At 39.4% G+C, this 19,675-nt stretch overlaps 1 protein-coding gene across 2 annotated transcripts in view; it reads right to left on the bottom strand.

Annotated features, from left to right (window-relative positions):
- Window positions 1-19,675, bottom strand: part of IQGAP2 (IQ motif containing GTPase activating protein 2) — a 293,302-nt gene that overhangs the window by 97,705 nt on the left and 175,922 nt on the right. Inside the window, exons 10-12 of one of the 2 annotated variants that reach the window (XM_044916696.1) lie at window positions 18,421-18,584; window positions 15,202-15,365; window positions 10,624-10,748 (exon numbers count right to left, since the gene is read on the bottom strand). In XM_044916696.1, the coding sequence (XP_044772631.1) occupies window positions 10,624-10,748; window positions 15,202-15,365; window positions 18,421-18,584 (453 nt within the window). Of the gene's footprint in view, window positions 1-2,574; window positions 2,591-10,623; window positions 10,749-15,201; window positions 15,366-18,420; window positions 18,585-19,675 lie in introns of those variants that run through there. The other variant, XM_044916697.1, reaches the window with a different exon arrangement.

Here is a 19,675-nt window from a genome sequence, read left to right as displayed (position 1 = left end):
AATGGAGGAGAAAATTCCATTTGGAATAGGTTCCAATCACAAATACACTATAATTACTTAAAGAAAACAGGAATAAATTTAACAAAAGAAGCACGGGACATGTTCACTGAAAACTATGAAACACCATGTAAAAAAATTAAAGATGACCTAAATAAATTGAAAACTCATCCCATGTTCATGGATCTGAAGAGTTAATACTGTTAAGATGGAAATACTCCTCAAACTGCTTTATAGATTCAGTGTAATCCCTTCAAAATCCCAGCTGCCTTCTTCTTTCAAACAGAAATTGTCAAGCTGAATCTAAAATTACTATGCAGGACGCCTGGGTGGCTCAGTTGGCTAAGTGACTGCCTTCGGCTCAGGTCATGATCCTGGAGTCCCTGGATCGAGTCCCGCATCGGGCTCCCTGCTCGGTGGGGAGTCTGCTTCTCCCTCTGACCCTCCCCCCTCTCATGTGCTCTCTCTCTCTCATTCTCTCTGTCTCAAATAAATAAATAAAATCTTTAAAAAAATAAAAAAATAAATAAAATTACTATGCAAATGCAAGGGGCCAAGAATAACCAATGCAATCTTGAAAAACAACAAAACTGGAGTTCTCTTCTCATTCTGAAAACTTACTACAAAGCTACAGTTAATCAATACCGCACAGTACTGACGTAAGGACAGATGTACAGATCAATGGAAAAGAATTTAGAGTTCAGAAATAAACCATTTACATTTAGGGTCAGTTGATTTTTGACAAGAGTGCCAAGACAACTCAATAGGTCAAAGTCTTTATAACAAACAGCACTGGGACAACTGGACACCAGATGCGTAAGAGTGAAGTTGGACTCCCTACATCACATCATACACAAAAAATAACCCCAAATGGGTCACAGACTTAAGTGTAGAAGCTTAAACTATGTAACACTTAAGAAGAAAACACAGGAGTAAATCTTTGCGGCCTTGGGTTAGGCAGTAAGTTTAGCTGTGACACCAGAAACACAACTGAAGAAAAAGATAAATACATGGGATGTTGTAAAAATGGAAACTTCTGCGCTTCAAAAGACACCAAAGAATGTGAAGATAATCTAAAGACTGGGAGAAAATACTTGCAAGCTCTGTATGTGATGAAGACTTGTATACCTTATATATGTGTATCCTAAATATAAGGAATTCTTATAACAGGGCAATGAAAAAAAAAAGCCAATTTAAAATGGATAAAGGCCTTGAACACACACTTCTTGAAAAAAGATATACAAATGGCTAATAATCACATGAAAAGATACTCATATTAGCTGTTAGGAAAATGCAATCCAAATCACAATGAGATACCACTTTATATCAATTAGGACGGCTATAATAGAAAAGACAATAACAAGTGTTGTGAGGATGTGGTGAAATTGGAACTCTCATACATTGCTGGTAGAAAGAGGAAATGGTACGGTTGTGATGTGTCCTACAGCTACAATTCCTAGGGGTACAGGAATGAAAAATACAGAAGCCAAGCTATGGAATTTGACAAGTTTTTACAACTCTAGCAAAGGATATCTATTTGGAGGCCCCCTCTTAGTACCATCTAATTATTAAAAATAAACTATCAGCCAGTCATAAAATACTACAGCATATACATGTATATGCATGAATATACTTATATACGTTTGACCCTTGAACAGTGTGGGGGTTAGGAGCATCAACCCCTCATGCAGTCAGAAATCCATGTATTACTTTTGACTCTCCGCAAATTTAACTGCTAATAGCTTACTATGGACTAAAAGCCTTACCGATAACATAGTCAACTAACAAGTATCTTGTATGTTTTTATGTATTACATATGTATTCTTATAAGCTAGGGAAAAGAAAATGCTAAGAAAATCATAAGGAAGACAAAATACATTAACAGTAATGTACTGATAAAAAAAAAATCCATGCACATACATACACACACACATACACACACTAACAGGGGGCTTTTGCTTCCCAGGTTAGTGCTGATGGATAAGAACTAGCAAAGAAACTACACATTAACAAGCAGTGCTTACAAAATAAACATTCTTAGAGCCAAACTACTGTCATTTTGTTAGCTACTTTTCAAACATAATCACAAGTCACTTTACAAACGTGACATGCTATGAAACAGAGTAAGTACTGTAATTTTTAAGGACTATCTTTGTTCTGACGCTCAAGTTAAATATTTAGCTAAATATCTCCTGAATAGATGACCCATAAATACTACCTTGCTAAGAATGAAAAGATTTATCTGTAGAGGGAAAGGGAATTTAAAATGCCCAGAAATTATTCCAGATTATAACACTTAAATATATTTGAAGAATAAGCAAAAACACTTCTCTAAAATGCAAGTTACATTATATCAAAACACTGGAAGAATTCAGGAAAGTAAGTACTATCCATAAGGTATTATCATTTTACCCTGTAGGAGTTATAACCTGGAGAACATAGAATACTTCATGTCATTCCCTGGACACGAAATCCCTTTGGTAGACTGTTCTAAATACTTTTAAACACCCCATCCAAAAATTATCTTAATAGAACTATGTCTGAGAAAGAGAACGTGTGTTCCTAATGGCCAATCACCTGGGAATGAGTGCATTCCAGCTGACTTGATTGAAATCACTTGTTTAAGTTTTTGTTTGTTACGTTTCTAAGAATACAAGCTGCTGAGGTCATAGTAAATGACCTCACAGGAGCTGAAAGACCTACCCAGAAGCACCCTGGGCACATCTGTATCACTTCCTCTGTTTATAAGAAAAGGGAAAATCCCACTGCTGAGCCTTAGTCCATGACCCACTCCTCTATTTTTTTGAGGGGAAAAGAGGTTTATTTATGAGAACATTACTAAACATTTATTAAGCACTAACTATATCCTTAGGAATTTGCTAAGTCATCTGCATAAAAAATGTAAATAAAAGATGGCTTTTAGAAAAAAAGAGACTCAATTACTGTGACCAAAATCAAAACATAAGATACAAGAAGTAGAACAGAGGAATTAGAATGTCTATGCTTACATAAGATGTCTCCCACAACAACAACACATCCAAAACGGAGCTCTTTATTTGTTCAACTTTTTTTTTTTTTAGTGTTTCAAGTTTTTATTTAAACTTTAGTTAGTTAATATATAGTGTAATACTGGTTTCAGGAGTAGAATTTAGTGATTCATCACTTACATATAACACCCAGTGCTCATCGTAACAAGTGCCCTCCTTAATACCCATCACCCATTTAATCCATGCCTCACCCATCTCCCTCCATCAACCCTTAGTTTGTTCTCTATCATTAAGAGTCTCTTATGGTGGGGTGCCTGGATGGCTCAGTTGTTAAGCGTCTGCCTTCGGCTCAGGTCATGATCCCAGGGTCCTGGGATCAAGCCCCGCATCGGGCTCCCTACTCCGCGGGAAGCCTGCTTCTCCCTCTCCCACTCCCCCTGCTTGTGTTCTGTCAAATAAATAAATAAAATCTTAAAAAAAAAAAGTCTCTTATGGCTTGTTTTCCTCTCTCCTTTTATTCTTTACCCTTTTCCCATATGTTCATCTGTTTTGTTTCTTAAATTCCACATATGAGTGAAATGATATGGTATTTGTCTTTCTCTGACAGACTTAGCTTGCTTAGCATAGTACACTCTAATTCCATCCATGTTGTTGCAAATGGCAAGACTTCATTCTTTCTGATGGCTGAGTAATATTCCATTTTATGTATATATACACATACATACATATATATACACATGTGTGTATATATATATACACACCACATCTTCTTTATCCATTTATCAGGAGATAGACATTTGGGCTCTTTCTATTATTTGGCTATTGCTGATAATGCTGTTATCAACATTGGGATGCATGTGCCCCCCCCCTTTTTTTTTAAAGATTTTATTTATTTATTTGAGAGAGAGAGAATGAGAGACAGAGAGCATGAGAGGGAGGAGGGTCAGAGGGAGAAGCAGACTCCCTGCCGAGCAGGGAGCCCGACGCGGGACTCGATCCCGGGACTCCAGGATCCACGACCTGAGCCGAAGGCAGTCGCTTAACCAACTGAGCCACCCAGGCGCCCGCATGTGCCCCTTTGAATCAGTATTTTTGTATTCTTTGGATAAATACCTAGTAGTGCAATTGCTGCGTCATAAGGTATTTCTATTTTTAAACTTTTTGAGGAAGTTCCATACTGTTTTCCAGAGTGGCTGCACCAGCTCACCATTCCCACCAGCAGTATAACATGGTTCCCCTTTCTCTGCATCCTCACCAACATTTGTTGTATCCTGTGTTAATTTTGGCCATTCTGACAGGTGTGAGGTGGTATCTCATTATAGTTTTGATTTGTATTTGCCTGATGATGAGTGAGGTTGAGCATCTTTTCATGTGTCTGTTGGCCATTTGTATGTCTTCTTTGGAAAAATGTCTATTCATGTCTTCTGCCCACTTCTTGACTGGATTTTTTGGGTTTTTTGGGGTGTTGAGCTTGTTAAGTTCTTTAGATTTTAGATACTAACCCTTTGTCAGATAGGTCATTTGCAAATATCTTCCCCCATTCCATACATTGCCTTTTAGTTTTGTTGGTTGTTTCCTTTACTGTGCAGAAGCTTTTTATCTTGATGAGGTCCCAATAGTTCATTTTTGCTTTTTTTTTTTTTTTTAAAGATTTTATTTATTTATTTCAGAGAGAGAGAGAGACAGCGAGAGAGGGAACACAAGCAGGGGGGAGAGGGAGAAGCAGGCTTCCCGCGGAGCAGGGAGCCTGATGCGGGGCTCGATCCCAGGACCCTGAGATCATGACCTGAGCCGAAGGCAGACGCTTAACGACTGAGCCACCCAGGCGCCCCCATTTTTGCTTTTGTTTCTCTTCCCTCGGGAGACATGTCTAGTAAAAAGCTGCGACAGCCGATGTCAAAGAGGTTGTTGACTGTGTTCTCCTCTGGATTTTGATGGTTTCCTGTCTCAAATTGTCTCAGATTTGGTCTTTCCTCCATTTTGAATTTATTTTTGTGTGTGGTGTAAGAAAGTGGTCCAGTTCCATTCTTCTGCATGTTGCTGTCCAGTTTTACCAACACCATTTGTTGAAGAGAGTGTCTTTATTCCATGGGATATTCTTTCCTGCCTTGTTAAAGATTAGTTGACCACATAGTTGTGGGTCCATTTCTGGGTTTTCTTTTCTGTTCCACTGATCAATGTGTCTGTTTTTGTGCCAGTACCATACTATCTTGATGATTACAGCTTTGTAATATAGCTTGAAGTCGAGAAATGTGATGCCTCCAGCTTTGCCTTTCTTTTTCAAGATTGTTTTGGCTATTCGGGGTCTTTTATGGTTCCATACAAATTTCAGGATTGTTTGTTCTAGATTTGTGAAAAATGCTGGTGGTATTTTGATAAGGATTGCATTAAATGTGTAGACTGCTTTGGGTAATACAGACATTTTAACAGTATTTGTTCTTCCAATTCATGAATTTTTTCTATTTGGAATTTTTTTCTATTTCTTCATGTCATCTTCAATTTCTTTCATAACTGTTTTACGATTTTTAGAGTACAGATCTTTTACCTCTTTGTTTAGGTTTACTTCTGGGTATCTTATGGTTTTTGGTGCAATTGTAAATGGAATTGATTCCTTGATTTCTCTTTCTGCTGCTTCATTATTGGTATATAGAAGTGCAACAGATTTCTGTACAATGATTTTGTATCCTGAGACTTTACTCACTTTTCCCTATTGAGGATGATTTTAGCTGTGGGTCTTTCGCATATAGCTTTTATGATATTGAGATATGTTCCCTCTAGCCCTACGCTGTGAAGAATTTTAATCAAGAAAGGATGCTGTAATTGTCAAATGCTTTTTCTCCATCTATTGAGAGGATCATATGGTTCTCACCCTTTCTTTTATTAATGTGGTGTATCCCGTTGATAGATTTGCGAATACTGAACCACTCTTGCAACCCAGGAATAAATCCCACTTGATTGTGGTGAATTATTATTTTTATGTACTGTTGGGTTTGGTTTGCTAGTACCTTGTTGAGAAGATTCACCCGGATGAACATGGATATTGGCCTGTACTTCTCCTTTTTAGTGGGGTCTTTGGTTTCGGAATCAAGGTAATGCTGGCCTTGTAGGATGAGTCTGGAAATTTTCCTTCTAATTCTATTTTTTTGGAATAGTTTGAGAAGAATACGTATTAACTCTTTAAATGTTTGGTAGAATTCCCATGGGAAGCCATCTGGCCCTGGACTTTCACTTGAGTTTTTTTGTTTTTGTTTTGTTTGAGAGAGAGTGTGCAAGTAGGGCAGGGCAGAAGGTTGGGAAGAGAGAGAGAGAATCTCAAGCAGGCTTCTTGCCCAGTGTGGAGCCCAATGAGGGGCTCAATCCCATGACCCTGAGATCATGACCTGAGTCAAAATCAAGAGTCAGATGCGTAACCAACTGAGCCACCCAGGTGCTCCTGTTGGGCGATTTTTGATAACGGATTCAATTTTTTTGCTGGTTATGGGTTTGTTCCAATTTTCTATTTCTCACAGTTTCAGTTTTGGTAGTTTAGTTGTTTCTAGGAATTTATCCATTTCTTCCAGATTGCCCAATTTGTTGGCATACAATTTTTCATAATATTCCTTTACAATTGTTTGTGTTTTTGTGGTGTTGGTTGTGATCTCTCCTTTCTCATTCATGATTTATTTGGGTCCCTTCTCTTTCTTTTTGGTAAGTCTGGTTAGGGGTTTATCAATTTCATTAATTCTTTCCAAGAACCACCTCCTAGTTTTATTGATCTGTCCTACTGTTTTTTTGGTTTGTTTCTACATCATGTACTTCTGCTCTTTATTAGTTCCCTTAGGCTTTAGGCTTCAGGCTTCATTTACTATTCCTTTTCTAGCTCCTTGTTAGATCTTCTTGTTGGATAGACCCCTTTATTATGATACAGTGCCCTTCTTCATCTCTTGTTACAGTTTTGATTTAAAATCTAGTTTGTTAGGTAGGTTGTGTATCTGAGATTTTCCTTGCTTCCTGAGGTAGGTCTGTATTGCTATCTATTTCCCTCTAAAGACTGCTTTTGCTGCATCCCAAAAGTTTTGGACTGTCGTGTTTTCATTTTCATTTCTTCCATGTATTTGTTATTTCTTCTTTAATTTCTTGGTTAGCCCATTCATTCTTTAGTAGGATGTTCTTTAACCTCCATGTATTTGTGGTCTTTCAAAGTTTTTCTTGTGGTTGACTTCAAGTTTCATAGCATTGTGGTCAGAAAATAAGCATGGTATGATCTCAATTTTTTGTATTTGTTTAGGCCTGATTTGTGACCCAGTATGTGATCTAGTCTGGAAAATATTCCACGTGCACTCAAAAAATGTGTATTCTGCCGGTTAAGGATGAAATATTCTGAATATACCTGTTAAGTCCATATGGTCCAGTGTGTCACTCAAAGCCATTGTTTCCTTATTGATTTCCTGTTTAGACAATCTGTCCATTGTTGTAAGTGGGATGTTAAAGCCCCCTACTATTATTACATTATTATCAATGTGCTTCTTTATGTTTGTTATTGACATATATATTTGGGTGCTCCCATGCTGGGGGCATAAATATTTATGATTGTTAGACCTTCTTGTTGGATAGACCCCTTTATTATGATACAGTGCCCTTCTTCATCTCTTGTTACAGTTTTGATTTAAAATCTAGTTTGTCTGATATAAGTATGGCTACTCTGGCTTTCTTTTTATGTCTATTGGCATGATAAATGGTTCTCCATGTCCTCAAAAGTGCAGGTGTCTTTAGGTCTAAAATGAATCCCTTGTAGGCAGTATATAGATGCATGACCCAATTTTTTAAAACATATACAAGACTATAACGTTCTTGTCAAATGAAAGAGTGGGCATTCTCTTACAGATTGTATATTTAAGACATCAGATGAGGTAATCTACAAAGAAGGGTACCTACCAAATTGAAGCAAAAATTCAAAGAAAGAAAACTACCTTGTCTATGCTACATAGTTAAAATGAAGCTCCTCTATGGCTCTACTGGGAAAAGTAAACTTTCCAGTAAGAAATCAGCAGAGCATCCAAGTCTGAGGAAATGTATTTAGCAGCTTCTCCATTAAACTCTCCTTCCACATTTATCATGTCCCATTAGCTGCATATCCTTATCCACATCACAATTCAGACACAAGATTAGACCTTGAAGTGTGTGGCAGGGGTGGGTTGGGAAGGATAATGCACTTTCAAGATGTCCATGAAAAATCCTTAGCTCTTTCAGATGATTTAATTACTATATTGTGCAATTCATGCCAGTTCATAATGGCATATTATTTTATTTAGCTTTTAAAGAAATTACCTAAACATAGGATATCAAACTCAATACTTCAAGAACTTTGAAAATACCTCATTTTGACATAACTAAACAAACCAAAGCACAGAGTATTAAATATTCTGCACTGAATTCTACCAATTCTAGAAAGGAAATACGATAAGGAAGTCTCTGAAATAATTTGTGGTTATGGCATATGCCCTTCATAACATGATTATCAGAAGAAATATGATAGTGGCTATGTGATACAGCCCATGGAAAAGAGCAGTAGTGCAGTTGCCTAGAGAGATAATGCCTTATCAATCCAAAGATATTGTTGCTTAGAAATAATATCCACCTACAAAAAAAAAATTCTTTTTTTTTTTTTTAAGTTATACAAACATTACTTGTTTTTCTTTTCCTGAAAAAAAGTAAAGGCTCTATTTGATAGTCTGGGACAAAATGGCATCCTTCACCCAGCTTTTTAATCAATGTTAAGAATGAGAGTAAAAGGAAGCCTGGGTGGCTCAGCTGGTTAAGCATCCGACTCTTGGTTTCAGCTCCTCACAATCTCAGGTTTGTGAGACTGAGCCCCACATGGGGCTCCACGCTCAGCAGGAGTCTGCTTGAGATTCTCCTTCTCCCTTTACCCTCTCCCTGCTCACACTCTCACTCTCTCAAATAAATCTTAAAGGAAAAAAAAAAAAAGATTGAGAGTAAAAATACAACCATTTAGCACTGAGAACTAACACACCTTTGCCATATTAGCAGAACACAGAAATCACCAAAGCAGACTTGGACAGAGTATTGTCAGAAAGAACTAGGGACAAGTTAGAAAGAAAGATGGCACCTGATTCTTTGTTTTGTTTACCCAAACAGAGGAGTCCTACCCTTGAGTTGCATTAGCCAAAGCACCCAAACCACCAGTGCAGGTAACTCAAGACTGTGCAGCTAAGGGTCAAGTAGCAGGGCAGGAGGGCAAGGGGCTGGGGGTCTGAGCCTTGTAACAGGCCCCCAGACCAGATGATATTGAACATCTGCTCAAATTAGTGCTTCCCTCTTGACTAACATCTGGCAAGAACCACCAGCCAAGGCAATGTGTCGGAAAAGAGCTAAGTGGGCTGTGTGCAAAGCATCCGATCACAGGGATTCCTGCAATGCCTCCCTCCAAGGACATGCAGAGGCAGCAGCAAGCTGTGTGGTCAGAGAAGAGGAACTGAAGATTTAAACAACTTAAAAAGGATACAATGAAGAAACTGTCCAGGGATCAGTGGAACAGTGGTACATCTGTGAATTGGATGTCAGGGCAGCATATCTGAACACTTGTTATCTATTAGGGACTTTGAGTGAGATGTTTAACAACAACAACAACAAAACAAACCCTGCCTTGATGTTGGGCACAGGGCTCACAGGAAACAGTCAAGAAAGAAAAGAAAATTATGCAAATGCAATCAAGTAACAAAGTCGTATGTTTTACGTCAAGAGTGATTTTACTATCCCAAAGTTAGGTTCTGCCTTCGAAGACCAGAACTAAGACCTCACCAAAACACACTAGAACAGCCTAAGCTTGTGAGAGAAGTATCTGTTTACTCTGTGAGCAAACTTAGGACAAGTTAGAAAAATAAGGGAAAGCTGGAGAACAGAGGGGAGGTCAGTGACATCAGCCATCTTAATCCAAATGCTGCCGACAAATCGAACAGCTCAGACAAAGCCAAAGATGATGGTGCTGTTTGTTTTTATGATGGAAAAGACCGCTCTACACTTGAATTTGACAGTTCATGCTACAGAAAAGCAGTGACTACACTGATTGCTGAGTTATAGAGCTCCCCATTCTTCACTCTGTTTTTGTAAGCAAGATAAGGAGGCAAGGTGACATTCAAGAAAGCATGTTTCAGGGCATATCCTCCTGGGATTGTCCACATTCCTGCAGGTAGCTCATAATTTCTAGATACACAGTGAATCCTCATGATTTGTGATCCTAAAGACTTGCATTCCAATTTTTCCCTAGGGTAGCAACATATGTTGTATTTTTAAAAAATGCCCAAATGAAAGGTCAAAATAAAGCTGACTGCCTAAAAAGCTGAGTTATTTAGAGTAGTCATCTCTGAAGTATGAATAAATAAGAAAACATGAGGACTTCTATTTACGCATTTTCATTCTATCCTTTTATGTCTTTTTGTGTATGTTTTGTAATGTATGTAATATGTTGGTGCAGTATTATAGGCATAAAATTTATATATAAATATATGCATGCCTATCAGGGGAGTGTGCTCTCATAAACTCCATGAGCAAAAATTTGCAGCCCTAATCTAGGGAACTAAGTTGTGCAGACACCTTATTCTCTCATTATACTAAGAGAAGGAAAGTGTTTTATACTTACGGTCATTTTCTTCTTGAATTTCAATATTAACCACATCGATACAATTCTGAATTTCATTCCAGCTTAAGTTATCTTGCCCTTGGGATAAGGCTTCCAGTTTAAAGGTGAGTAGTGTGTTTGTGTAACTGTGGAAGAGAAAACAATCATACTTATCAGAGACATTCATTCTTTGTTCATCTCATGCATCTTAAATTTGGCACGTGGCCAAAAGTAGATGTTATGAGATTAAGAGTAGAAAGCACATAAAATTGTCTAGCGCAACTTTGTGAACACATAGCAAGTTCACTTATATTAATGGTGTTTTTTCTTTATGATACTTTATGAACAAATGCTGTTTAATGAAACTGCTTCAAAATCCAACCTCAAGGAAAAACTCAAGGAAAAAGGGGAAAAGAAAAAACCCCTTAAGTTCTCAACTCTGTGAAATCACTTTTTCCCCTTCAGTTTCTTATTTTCCTTCCCTTTGCATGTTTTGGCTCTGCTCAGGCTTCAGATAACTTTTATGTGGTAAAATTTAGAACCATCATGGTTCTCAACCTTTGCATCAAGGGTTCTTTTTATAATTTTTCTTGTTCCTTCCAAAATCTGAGCTTTAGAGCCCTTTACCCCTGTAACCTTAACCCAGCTGCGTTACCTTGAGGCCTAATATGCCCAGTGAGGAATCAAATAAAATACAAATGCAGTTCCAGAAACCTTGCTGAGTAACACAGATCTTCAACGTATGTTTTCTCGAAGATGTAGGACATGAGTAAAGTCCTTCCTCACCTGTCCATTTCTCCTCAGGCTTCACAGCAGCTACTCAAAAACCTCCCTCTGTGTCCGCTCACTGCTATAGCATTCTTGCCCCTCATTTCTGACCCTTGACCCTCCTCACTATGCACAACCCTCTGGCAAAGAGAGCTTGATCAGCCACTTCAATTACTTGTCTTATTTGGGGAAATTTTAGGGATTAAAATTATCCATCTTGATATGGTACTAAGAAACCCATTTCTCAATAGTCATTTTTCCCATTTAAAAATCACAGAACCAATGTTACAAACATAAGCTAACACGGGCTGTTCTAGCCCCAAGTAGAGAAAGTCAAGAGTTTAGTTTGCTTTTGCGTTACACCAGGGAAATAAAGGCCAACTTCTATGTGCATACTTATTCACCATGCATTTTGACTTCTGAATAGCACCTTTGGATTGCTAACAGCAGAGGTTAGAAAAAGTAACATCACATTAAGTTTAAAACTGTTTTCCTGGTTGTGACCGATTTTGTCAAAATTCTGCATGCTTTAAGGTAGCACTTGGTACCTTCTATAGAAGGTAGTTTGAGAGAAAAAAACATTCAAAATAGGAAGTGGTAGTGATACCTTTTATCTGTGGCTGAATAAGGTGTCACCAGATTCAGGCCTGAAAGTGGCTAACGGTCACGTCTGAGATTTTTACCTTAAAAAATTTATAAGCCTAAGAAACACTCTGTTACACTAGTAATACATAAACAATAATATTGAATAACAATAACAAAATGTCAACTTGCACTCCTGAGTGTCGCTTTAGGACAGAGACCATTCTGTAAGCAAGGGCAAAATCCTTATGGGCATTTCACATGCTTAACATCTAAATGATCCAGGGGGAATAAAATGAGAAAGCTTAAGGATGAACACAGGAAAATCCTCATCATCGCCCATCGTTTCTTTAGAGATGAACAAACAGTAGCCAAAGGAAAGAGCTTTTTAGGAGTAACCCAACAGAGCTGCAAAGCCTTTTCCATGTGACCATTAGTCTCCAGGACTAAGGCATCAGCTACAGAAAACACTCTGCCGTTCACCCTCACAGAGAGGTCCAAGTCCTGTCCCTCCACGCCTCTCAGAGCACTCTGCACTGGTGGCTATGGGCAGACCAGGAACAGCGCCTTTCCAACAGACTTCTGATGCAGAGGTAGGGGTTTCTACGCTTTAGAGATGAAGAAAAGGCTGTCAACGGTCAGACTCCAATATTTTTGGCCCCGATGCTATCTATGTTCCTTTAACCACCTCACGCTAATGTCAGGAGAGATGGCATTAGCTGGCGTGGGGAGAAGCATGGAAATAATCTGCGGGAGCATCATCTGTGGTAGGCAGCTCCAGCAGTGTGCCCGGAGAGGTGACAGGCACCCCATTCCCAGTGGCGAGAGGAGCACGCACAGTAGACAGGCCAGCAAGTACACAGTGTGTTCACATCCAGCTTGACGGAAGCGTGACACACAAGGAGGGATGCAACTGGAGCGAAGTCAGAATGTGCTTAGAGAGAGGAGTCTGTTCTTATTGCAGATGAGAACAAGGAACAATCAAATAGAGAGCACTGTAACCATAACTACATTTTGGGACAATTAATCTGGGACAGCAGATGCCTAGAGCCAATACCAGCTCTCCATCACTTTTGTGAGAATTAGAAGAGTCTTTCTGGGGAACCACAGGCCAAGGTGGAAGCCATAGGTAGATACTCTGTATGACTTCATCAAGGTGGCCCTGCCCCACCCCTGGTGCTATGAAGAACCTGGACAACCCTGGGGAGAGGCCCAGATGGAGCCTCATTTCTTCAACTTGAAAATTTGGGCTTCCAAGAACTGGGTTAAAAAGTGGACCATGCAGGTAAAACGCTGAGGCTGTGGAAGATCACTTGGGGCTGGATCAACTGTCAGCCCAAGAACCAAAGGGGACCCTGATATCTCATGTTGGTGCTGGTCATTCTGCTGACCCAGAAAGTGCTTAGGTCAAATTTTAAAAACATGATTAAAATGAACAATTTTTTTTCAAGTTTCCCATAGAGAATACTTGAACTCTGAGGCTGTATCTGTGGTTTTCCCCTGGGAAAAAGTGGTTCTCAAATGGGGTGTGAGACCATTTCCTTGATGGGTTATTTGTAAATTGGGGGGCGGATATGGAGGAATTTTGGTAGTCAAAATGGGTGATATGGAAGGAGGCAGTACAGTTATTTAGAGGGCAGTGGCCAGGATGTGCAATCTGTGGGACAGTCGTGACAATTACCACACCAAGATGTCCCATTAGAGCCCCACTGGGCTGTAAGCTTCATAAGGAAGTGACCAGCTCACCAGCTCTGTCTTCCACTCAAGCACTGAGGGACGGCAGCCAAGTCTGGTTAGGTGAAAATGAAGGAGGACATTAAAGACACAGGAGGACCAGTTTGGAAGTTACTACGGAAGCAAAGGTGACAAGTCCAGTTAGGCGGTGGCTGGGAAATGGCAACATTTTGCAGGTGTTACACACACACAATGGCTGTTGACGGGGAGAAATGAGCAGGCTGTTCACAGCACAAGGGTGCCTGGCAGAGGAAAACGAGTAGAACTGGAGGTTTCTAAGCCTGGGGAAGAGAATGGTGCCATGAGAAATAAAATAAATTACCTTGGGAACAGACTCAGGAGTTATATTCATCAGGTGGCCAAATTTAAGTAGAACAAGAACATCCGTTTCCCCAAGAAGACTAAAAAAGAAAATCCTCTGTCCTACTACTTTGGGGCCATTCTCTACACAGACGAGGAGTCAAGCATTTAAAAAAAAATCTAAAGTCTTTTACATTTTCTTGTACAACTGTCATGATCCAAGAGAATGACCCAGCCTCTATTTAAGCAGTTCAGCTGGAATCAGTACTGAAAAGAGCTTTTGTCAGGATCTATGCAGACATCGCCCCCTACTGGTTATCGAGAATCCAGGCTACAAAATCACTCATTTTAACTTGGGCTTCGGTTTTACAGAATCTCTAAAGGACTCCTTATTCTGGCCCCTTAATTTTCTCTCTAGAGCTCCTGTAGTGTTTTATACTATCAACTGTACTATCTAGTAGCATATTTCAGAGACATGAAATGGAAGACACTAAACTGAGATTGTCACCCACTGCCATGATCCACTGTGCTCTCAGGATTCTTTGGGTTTAACAATCAAAACAATGGGGTTTGGGCTTCAGTTGCCCAACTGGGGGTCCATAAATCCAAATTTAGTTTTCTCATCAGTAAAATAAAATAACTGGACTTGATCATGATTAAGTTTCTTCCAACTCTTCTACATTCAGTGGTCTCCAAAAAAAAAAAAAAAGCCCAAGGGAAGGTATGTTTTCTTTTTTTTAAAGATTTTTATTTATGTATTTGACAGAGAGAGAAAGACACAGCGAGAGAGGGAACACAAGCAGGGGGATTGGGAGGGGGAGAAGCAGGCTTCCCGCCGAGCAGGGAGCCCGATGCGGGGCTCGATCCCAGGACCCTGGGATCATGACCTGAGCTGAAGGCAGCCGCTTAACGACTGAGCCGTCCAGGCACCCCAGGAAGGTATGTTTTCATTTTTATTTTTAGCCTATCACATCATCTTTGGTAATTACAAAGTCAGTCAGTAATTGCCACAACATGGTCATTTTTAGATTCTTTCTCCCCCTAAAAGAAATACTGTAAAAAAGGATTCATATTAGGACTGTTGAAGTAGACTAGTTTTTGAGGAATCAAGTACAGATCTATGGATTTCTTCAGCAAGGAGCAAATCTTTAATTTGCAAGATCTGCCAAACACACCTTTCTGTATTAAAGGGAGTCTTGGAAGATGTTCCCTTACCGTTCTACATACGATTCATCCAGATTGTTGAGGCCTATTGTTGGGCTTGTGAGTTGGTTCTGCACAGAAACGAGATCACTGTTTTCCAAGGCCTGGTTGAGTAAAGCAACAGCAGACAGCATTTCCACTGCAATCAAGAGCTCCTCATGGGCCAAGTAGTTCTGCTGGAAAATATGTGCAATACAAGTTTCCCAAATTACAAGCCTCAGGTATGTGGTGGGTTTTAGAATGCGTATTTCAAACAACAAAGAAAACTTAAAGATTTTGAGAAACCAGGAGAAAGAAGAAGGCTCAGTGGCCACCTGTTTTTCATTGGCTTTAAAGAACAAGTGAGCAGGTTCTGGGTTTTTCTTAGCTGATCATTTAAGGGACAGAATTAATGACAACCAAAGGTTCTGATTCCTCAAACATCTGCATTGCCCTAGCTGATTCCCACCACCCATTCTATTAGCTGCTTACAGGCTCAGACTTACCAAATAATTAAGTGAAGGATTAGACAAGCCTGTCTCTGTCTGAGAGTGTGAGGCTAAGATTTTCGGTAGTGATTTTCAGTTTAAAGTAAGGGTAAGGCAAAGAGGGGAGAGTTTTACCTACAAGTTATAACCCCAGAAAAGTAAACCAAACTCATTATGCTAAGAATATCAATTCTAGTGCCAAAAAAGTTAATCTGAGTCACTTTTTAATAACTGGGTAGAAATGTTATTTTCTACAATTTTTTTAAAGATTTATTTTAGAGCGAGAGTGAGTGAGTGGGGGCAGGGGCAGAGGGAGACAATCTCCAAGCAGACTTTGCGATGAGCATGGAGCCCTACAACTTGGGGCTCGATCTCACAACCCAGAGATCATGACCTGAGCAGAAATCACAAGTCAGATGCTCAACTGACTGAGCCACTCAGATGCCCCAATAATTGGGTAGAAATTTTAAAACATACTATTAAGTCTGGATATTTGAAGAAATGTGAAGTCAATCTTAGAATAAAGCAAGTATGATTTATAATTCTGGATTTGGCTTAAAAAATACATCTCATGGTAGCTATACTTGTGGTGAGCATAGCATACAGTATAACCTTGCCAAGTGGCTATCTTGTATACCTGAAAGTAATGTAACATTGTGTGTCAACTACAGTCAAATAAAATTTAAAAAACCACATCCTGAGACTTTCGAACAGCTTCCCCCTTCAATGTTCTCTTCCATTTAACCATTTTATACTGACTTGGTTCAACTTCAAAAGGGTTATTTCTTCCATTATATTGAAGGAACACAGAGGGAGCAGAAAATTAATAGAAAAAACAGGATTTACATTTAGGATATTTTCTGTATTTAATATATAAAATGTAATATTTATATTAAAATGCATTATAGCTCTCTGGATCTCCACAGGTATCCCACAGCAGTGGATTTTAGAGTAACAAGGCATAATTTTACCTTCCAAAGCAAATGGGAAGAAGGGGTTATTATAGGGAGCATGTAAGCAAATTTTATCCAAGTTTCTTATATTAACTACAAGTTTAACACATAAAGGAGGTATAAAATTATAAGTAAAAGAGCAGGATGGAAACATTTTGAGATCCAACTCCTATACCCCTTCCAGTAATTGTCCACAAATATCTAACTTGGTATTCAGCAGCAAGGATAAGGGAAAATAAAGAAGCAGTGGGACTGGACAACCATAGGCTGACCATTGACCAGTTAGGGATGAATGGCTGGGCTAGAGTGTGAGTAGCCTTGGGCTTCAAAGCTGGTGGTACAGGAGAAACTATCAATGAAAGAACTTAAGCGCAATTTCAGAACATGACCTATTTTTCTTTTATTACAAAACAGTATCTTTCTATTTAGAAAACAAGAAGTCTTGGTATGCAAGAATAAGAAAACAAATCCTCCCACCCAAGCCCTTTAGTGTATATCCATTTATTTATTTTTAATTCATACAAACATTTATAGAGGTTTTTTTAAACAGAATTCTCATAGTACAAAAAACCCTCTAGATAATGACGTTTTAATCTCATTTTCTCCACTTGATATTAGCATGTGCAACCTGTTGTTAAACATGTGGTTTGTTTCTTGCTTCTCAGTATTACAGAACATGCTGTGAAACAATCCCTGTGAATACAACTTTTTGATTCATATTCTTTAAGCTCTTTTCCTAGCAATGTAATTGTCAGGATAATGGGTAAAAGACCTGCATACACTTAACTGAGACCAGCCTTCCAGAAAGGGTGCCCCATTCATTCTTCCATCGGCCATGGAGGAGATGCCTCCTGCCCCAAATTTATGCCTACACGACGTTAGATCTCTCAGTGCTACCAATCCGATTTCCCAAAACAACTGTATCTTAATTTACATTTACTTCTGGTTGAGTTTGAACATTTGTGTGTGTGTGTCTGTCATTGTATATGCCGATCTTTGTGAATTGGCTGTTCATGCTTTTGGCCTCCGCTCCTCCCTTTTTTTTGTGGAACAGTGCTGTTTCTGATTTTTAAGATCCAATGTTCTTCTACATTTCCTTAGAACTTCAATTTTTTAAGTTACTTTTTACATTTAACTTTTTATGTTGGGAATTTATTCTGATATGCGTAGTGAGGTCATGTTTTCTTTTTCAAATGGCTAAACACTTGTAAGGATTTCATTCTCTTCTCCACCTTTTTGAAATACTAGCGTTCTCATATATTCAATTCTTGGCTCTGCTTCCAGTACTTTTTATTCTATTCCACTGTTTGGGTTAATCCTGTACTAGTACACATGGTTTTAATTACTGTAACCTTACATATTACTACTTAATACCATTCGCATATCAAGCAGGATTCAATTTGCAAAAGTTAAAGTCATGGTGCTAATGTTCTTCATTTCTAGAAATGCAGACTCGCAGCTAATTATTCTATATCAAAAAACATGATATATATTTTTAAAAATTTCAGTACAGTTAAAAAATTATTCAAAGTGCTTCAAAAATCAGAGACTAAGAGAATAAGAACAACTTGTTTTCAACGTGTATTTGTGTAGACTGCTGCCTGCATTTCCTAACTAGCCAGACTCTTTATGGAGAAGAAAAGCGGGAGTTAAAGAGGAAGGCAGCCGGTGGACCTGAAACAGGGAGGCCAGGGGAACAGGGATTGGTACAAGTTAAAGACTCTGCACCCCGTTCACCTTTCCTAAACAGCCTTCCTCATGGCTTCGACTCAGAATTAACAGCTTTGTAGCTGGAGTGTCCTCAGACTTACCATGGCATTCTGTTTCTGGAGGTTGAAAAGTTCATTCTGATACATCACAGCAGCAAAGGGATAAACAGTGGGCAGCTGGGCCTCCGGTCTCTTCAGTGCAAGCAGTGTATTCTCGGGGTCACCTTCCCGAATGACAGCATTGATGTGGTCCACGGCAGCCAGCCCTGAGTGGGGGTTGGGGGTGTCACATTCCGTCAGAGTGTCCGCTGTTTCCATGCTGCTTGACCCAACCAGCCCATCTTTCCAAGGATTAGAATCTAGGCAGTCCCTTTCCATGAACTCTCAAAAGCTGCAGCTGGAGGGCAGGCCAAGACTTGAAGATGGTAGCTCAGTAACTGGAAGTCAGGCCAGTCCTTGCAGAAAGTCCCTAAAAGGACTTCAGCATTGACAGAGCTGGAGTTAGAAGATCACTCTTGTCTAGCATGACTTCCCTACAAAACCTTGCCCATCAGGATCGGCTCTGGTCTCATCTCTTCCACTGTTCTAGTCCCTGAGGATTTCACACCTTGGGGAACCCCACAGTGTTTAGAGCTGGGCACAGAGATCCCATAGGCATTGTTCTTGAATACTCCTTGTGTATTAGTACTGCCTTTGCAAGGGCACTGAAGCTATGTCAATACCCAAAGCCAGCCTTTCCCCACTGCTGTATCCTCCCTCTGAAGCAGCACCAATGGAAACCCACAGTTAGCACTGGGAGACAGTGCTGCTTGATACCATGGGATTTTTCTTTTCCTTTTTTTTGAAGATTTTATTTATTTAGTCGAAAGAAAGAGACGGAGAGAACATGAGTGGAGGGTGCAGAGAGAGAGGGAGAAGCAGACTCCCCGCTGAGCAGGGAGCCTGATGCGGGGCTCGATCCCAGGACCCTGAGATCACGACCTGAGCTGAAGGCAGATGCTTAACGGACTGAGCCACCCAGGTGCCCCCCTGATGTTATTTTTCTCAGAACATTCCCTCTCACCTCTTGTGTTCTGTGAAGTGTGATTTTAAGAAAAAATAATTTCAGAGGTGTTTTTTAAAAAATATTATAACCAAAATTTCTATGATTAAGTAAGTCTGTGCCAGTATCAATTCACCTTAAAAAAACCCCAAAAACCTTGATCACAGAAATGTGTCGGCTTACATTATCTGATTGGATCATAAGTTCCATGAGATCTCCACCAGCTGCAATGTTCAGATTATGAAGACCTTAAAAATCTTATTTTAATTTTCTTTCTTTCTTTCTTTCTTTCTTTCTTTCTTTCTTTCTTTCTTT

This window comes from Neomonachus schauinslandi, chromosome 7, assembly GCF_002201575.2.
Source record: "Neomonachus schauinslandi chromosome 7, ASM220157v2, whole genome shotgun sequence".
In the NCBI taxonomy this organism is placed as follows: Eukaryota; Metazoa; Chordata; class Mammalia; order Carnivora; family Phocidae; genus Neomonachus; species Neomonachus schauinslandi.
The sequence above is the reverse complement of the archived record's forward strand: the minus strand, read 5'-3'. Positions and strand labels throughout refer to the sequence as shown.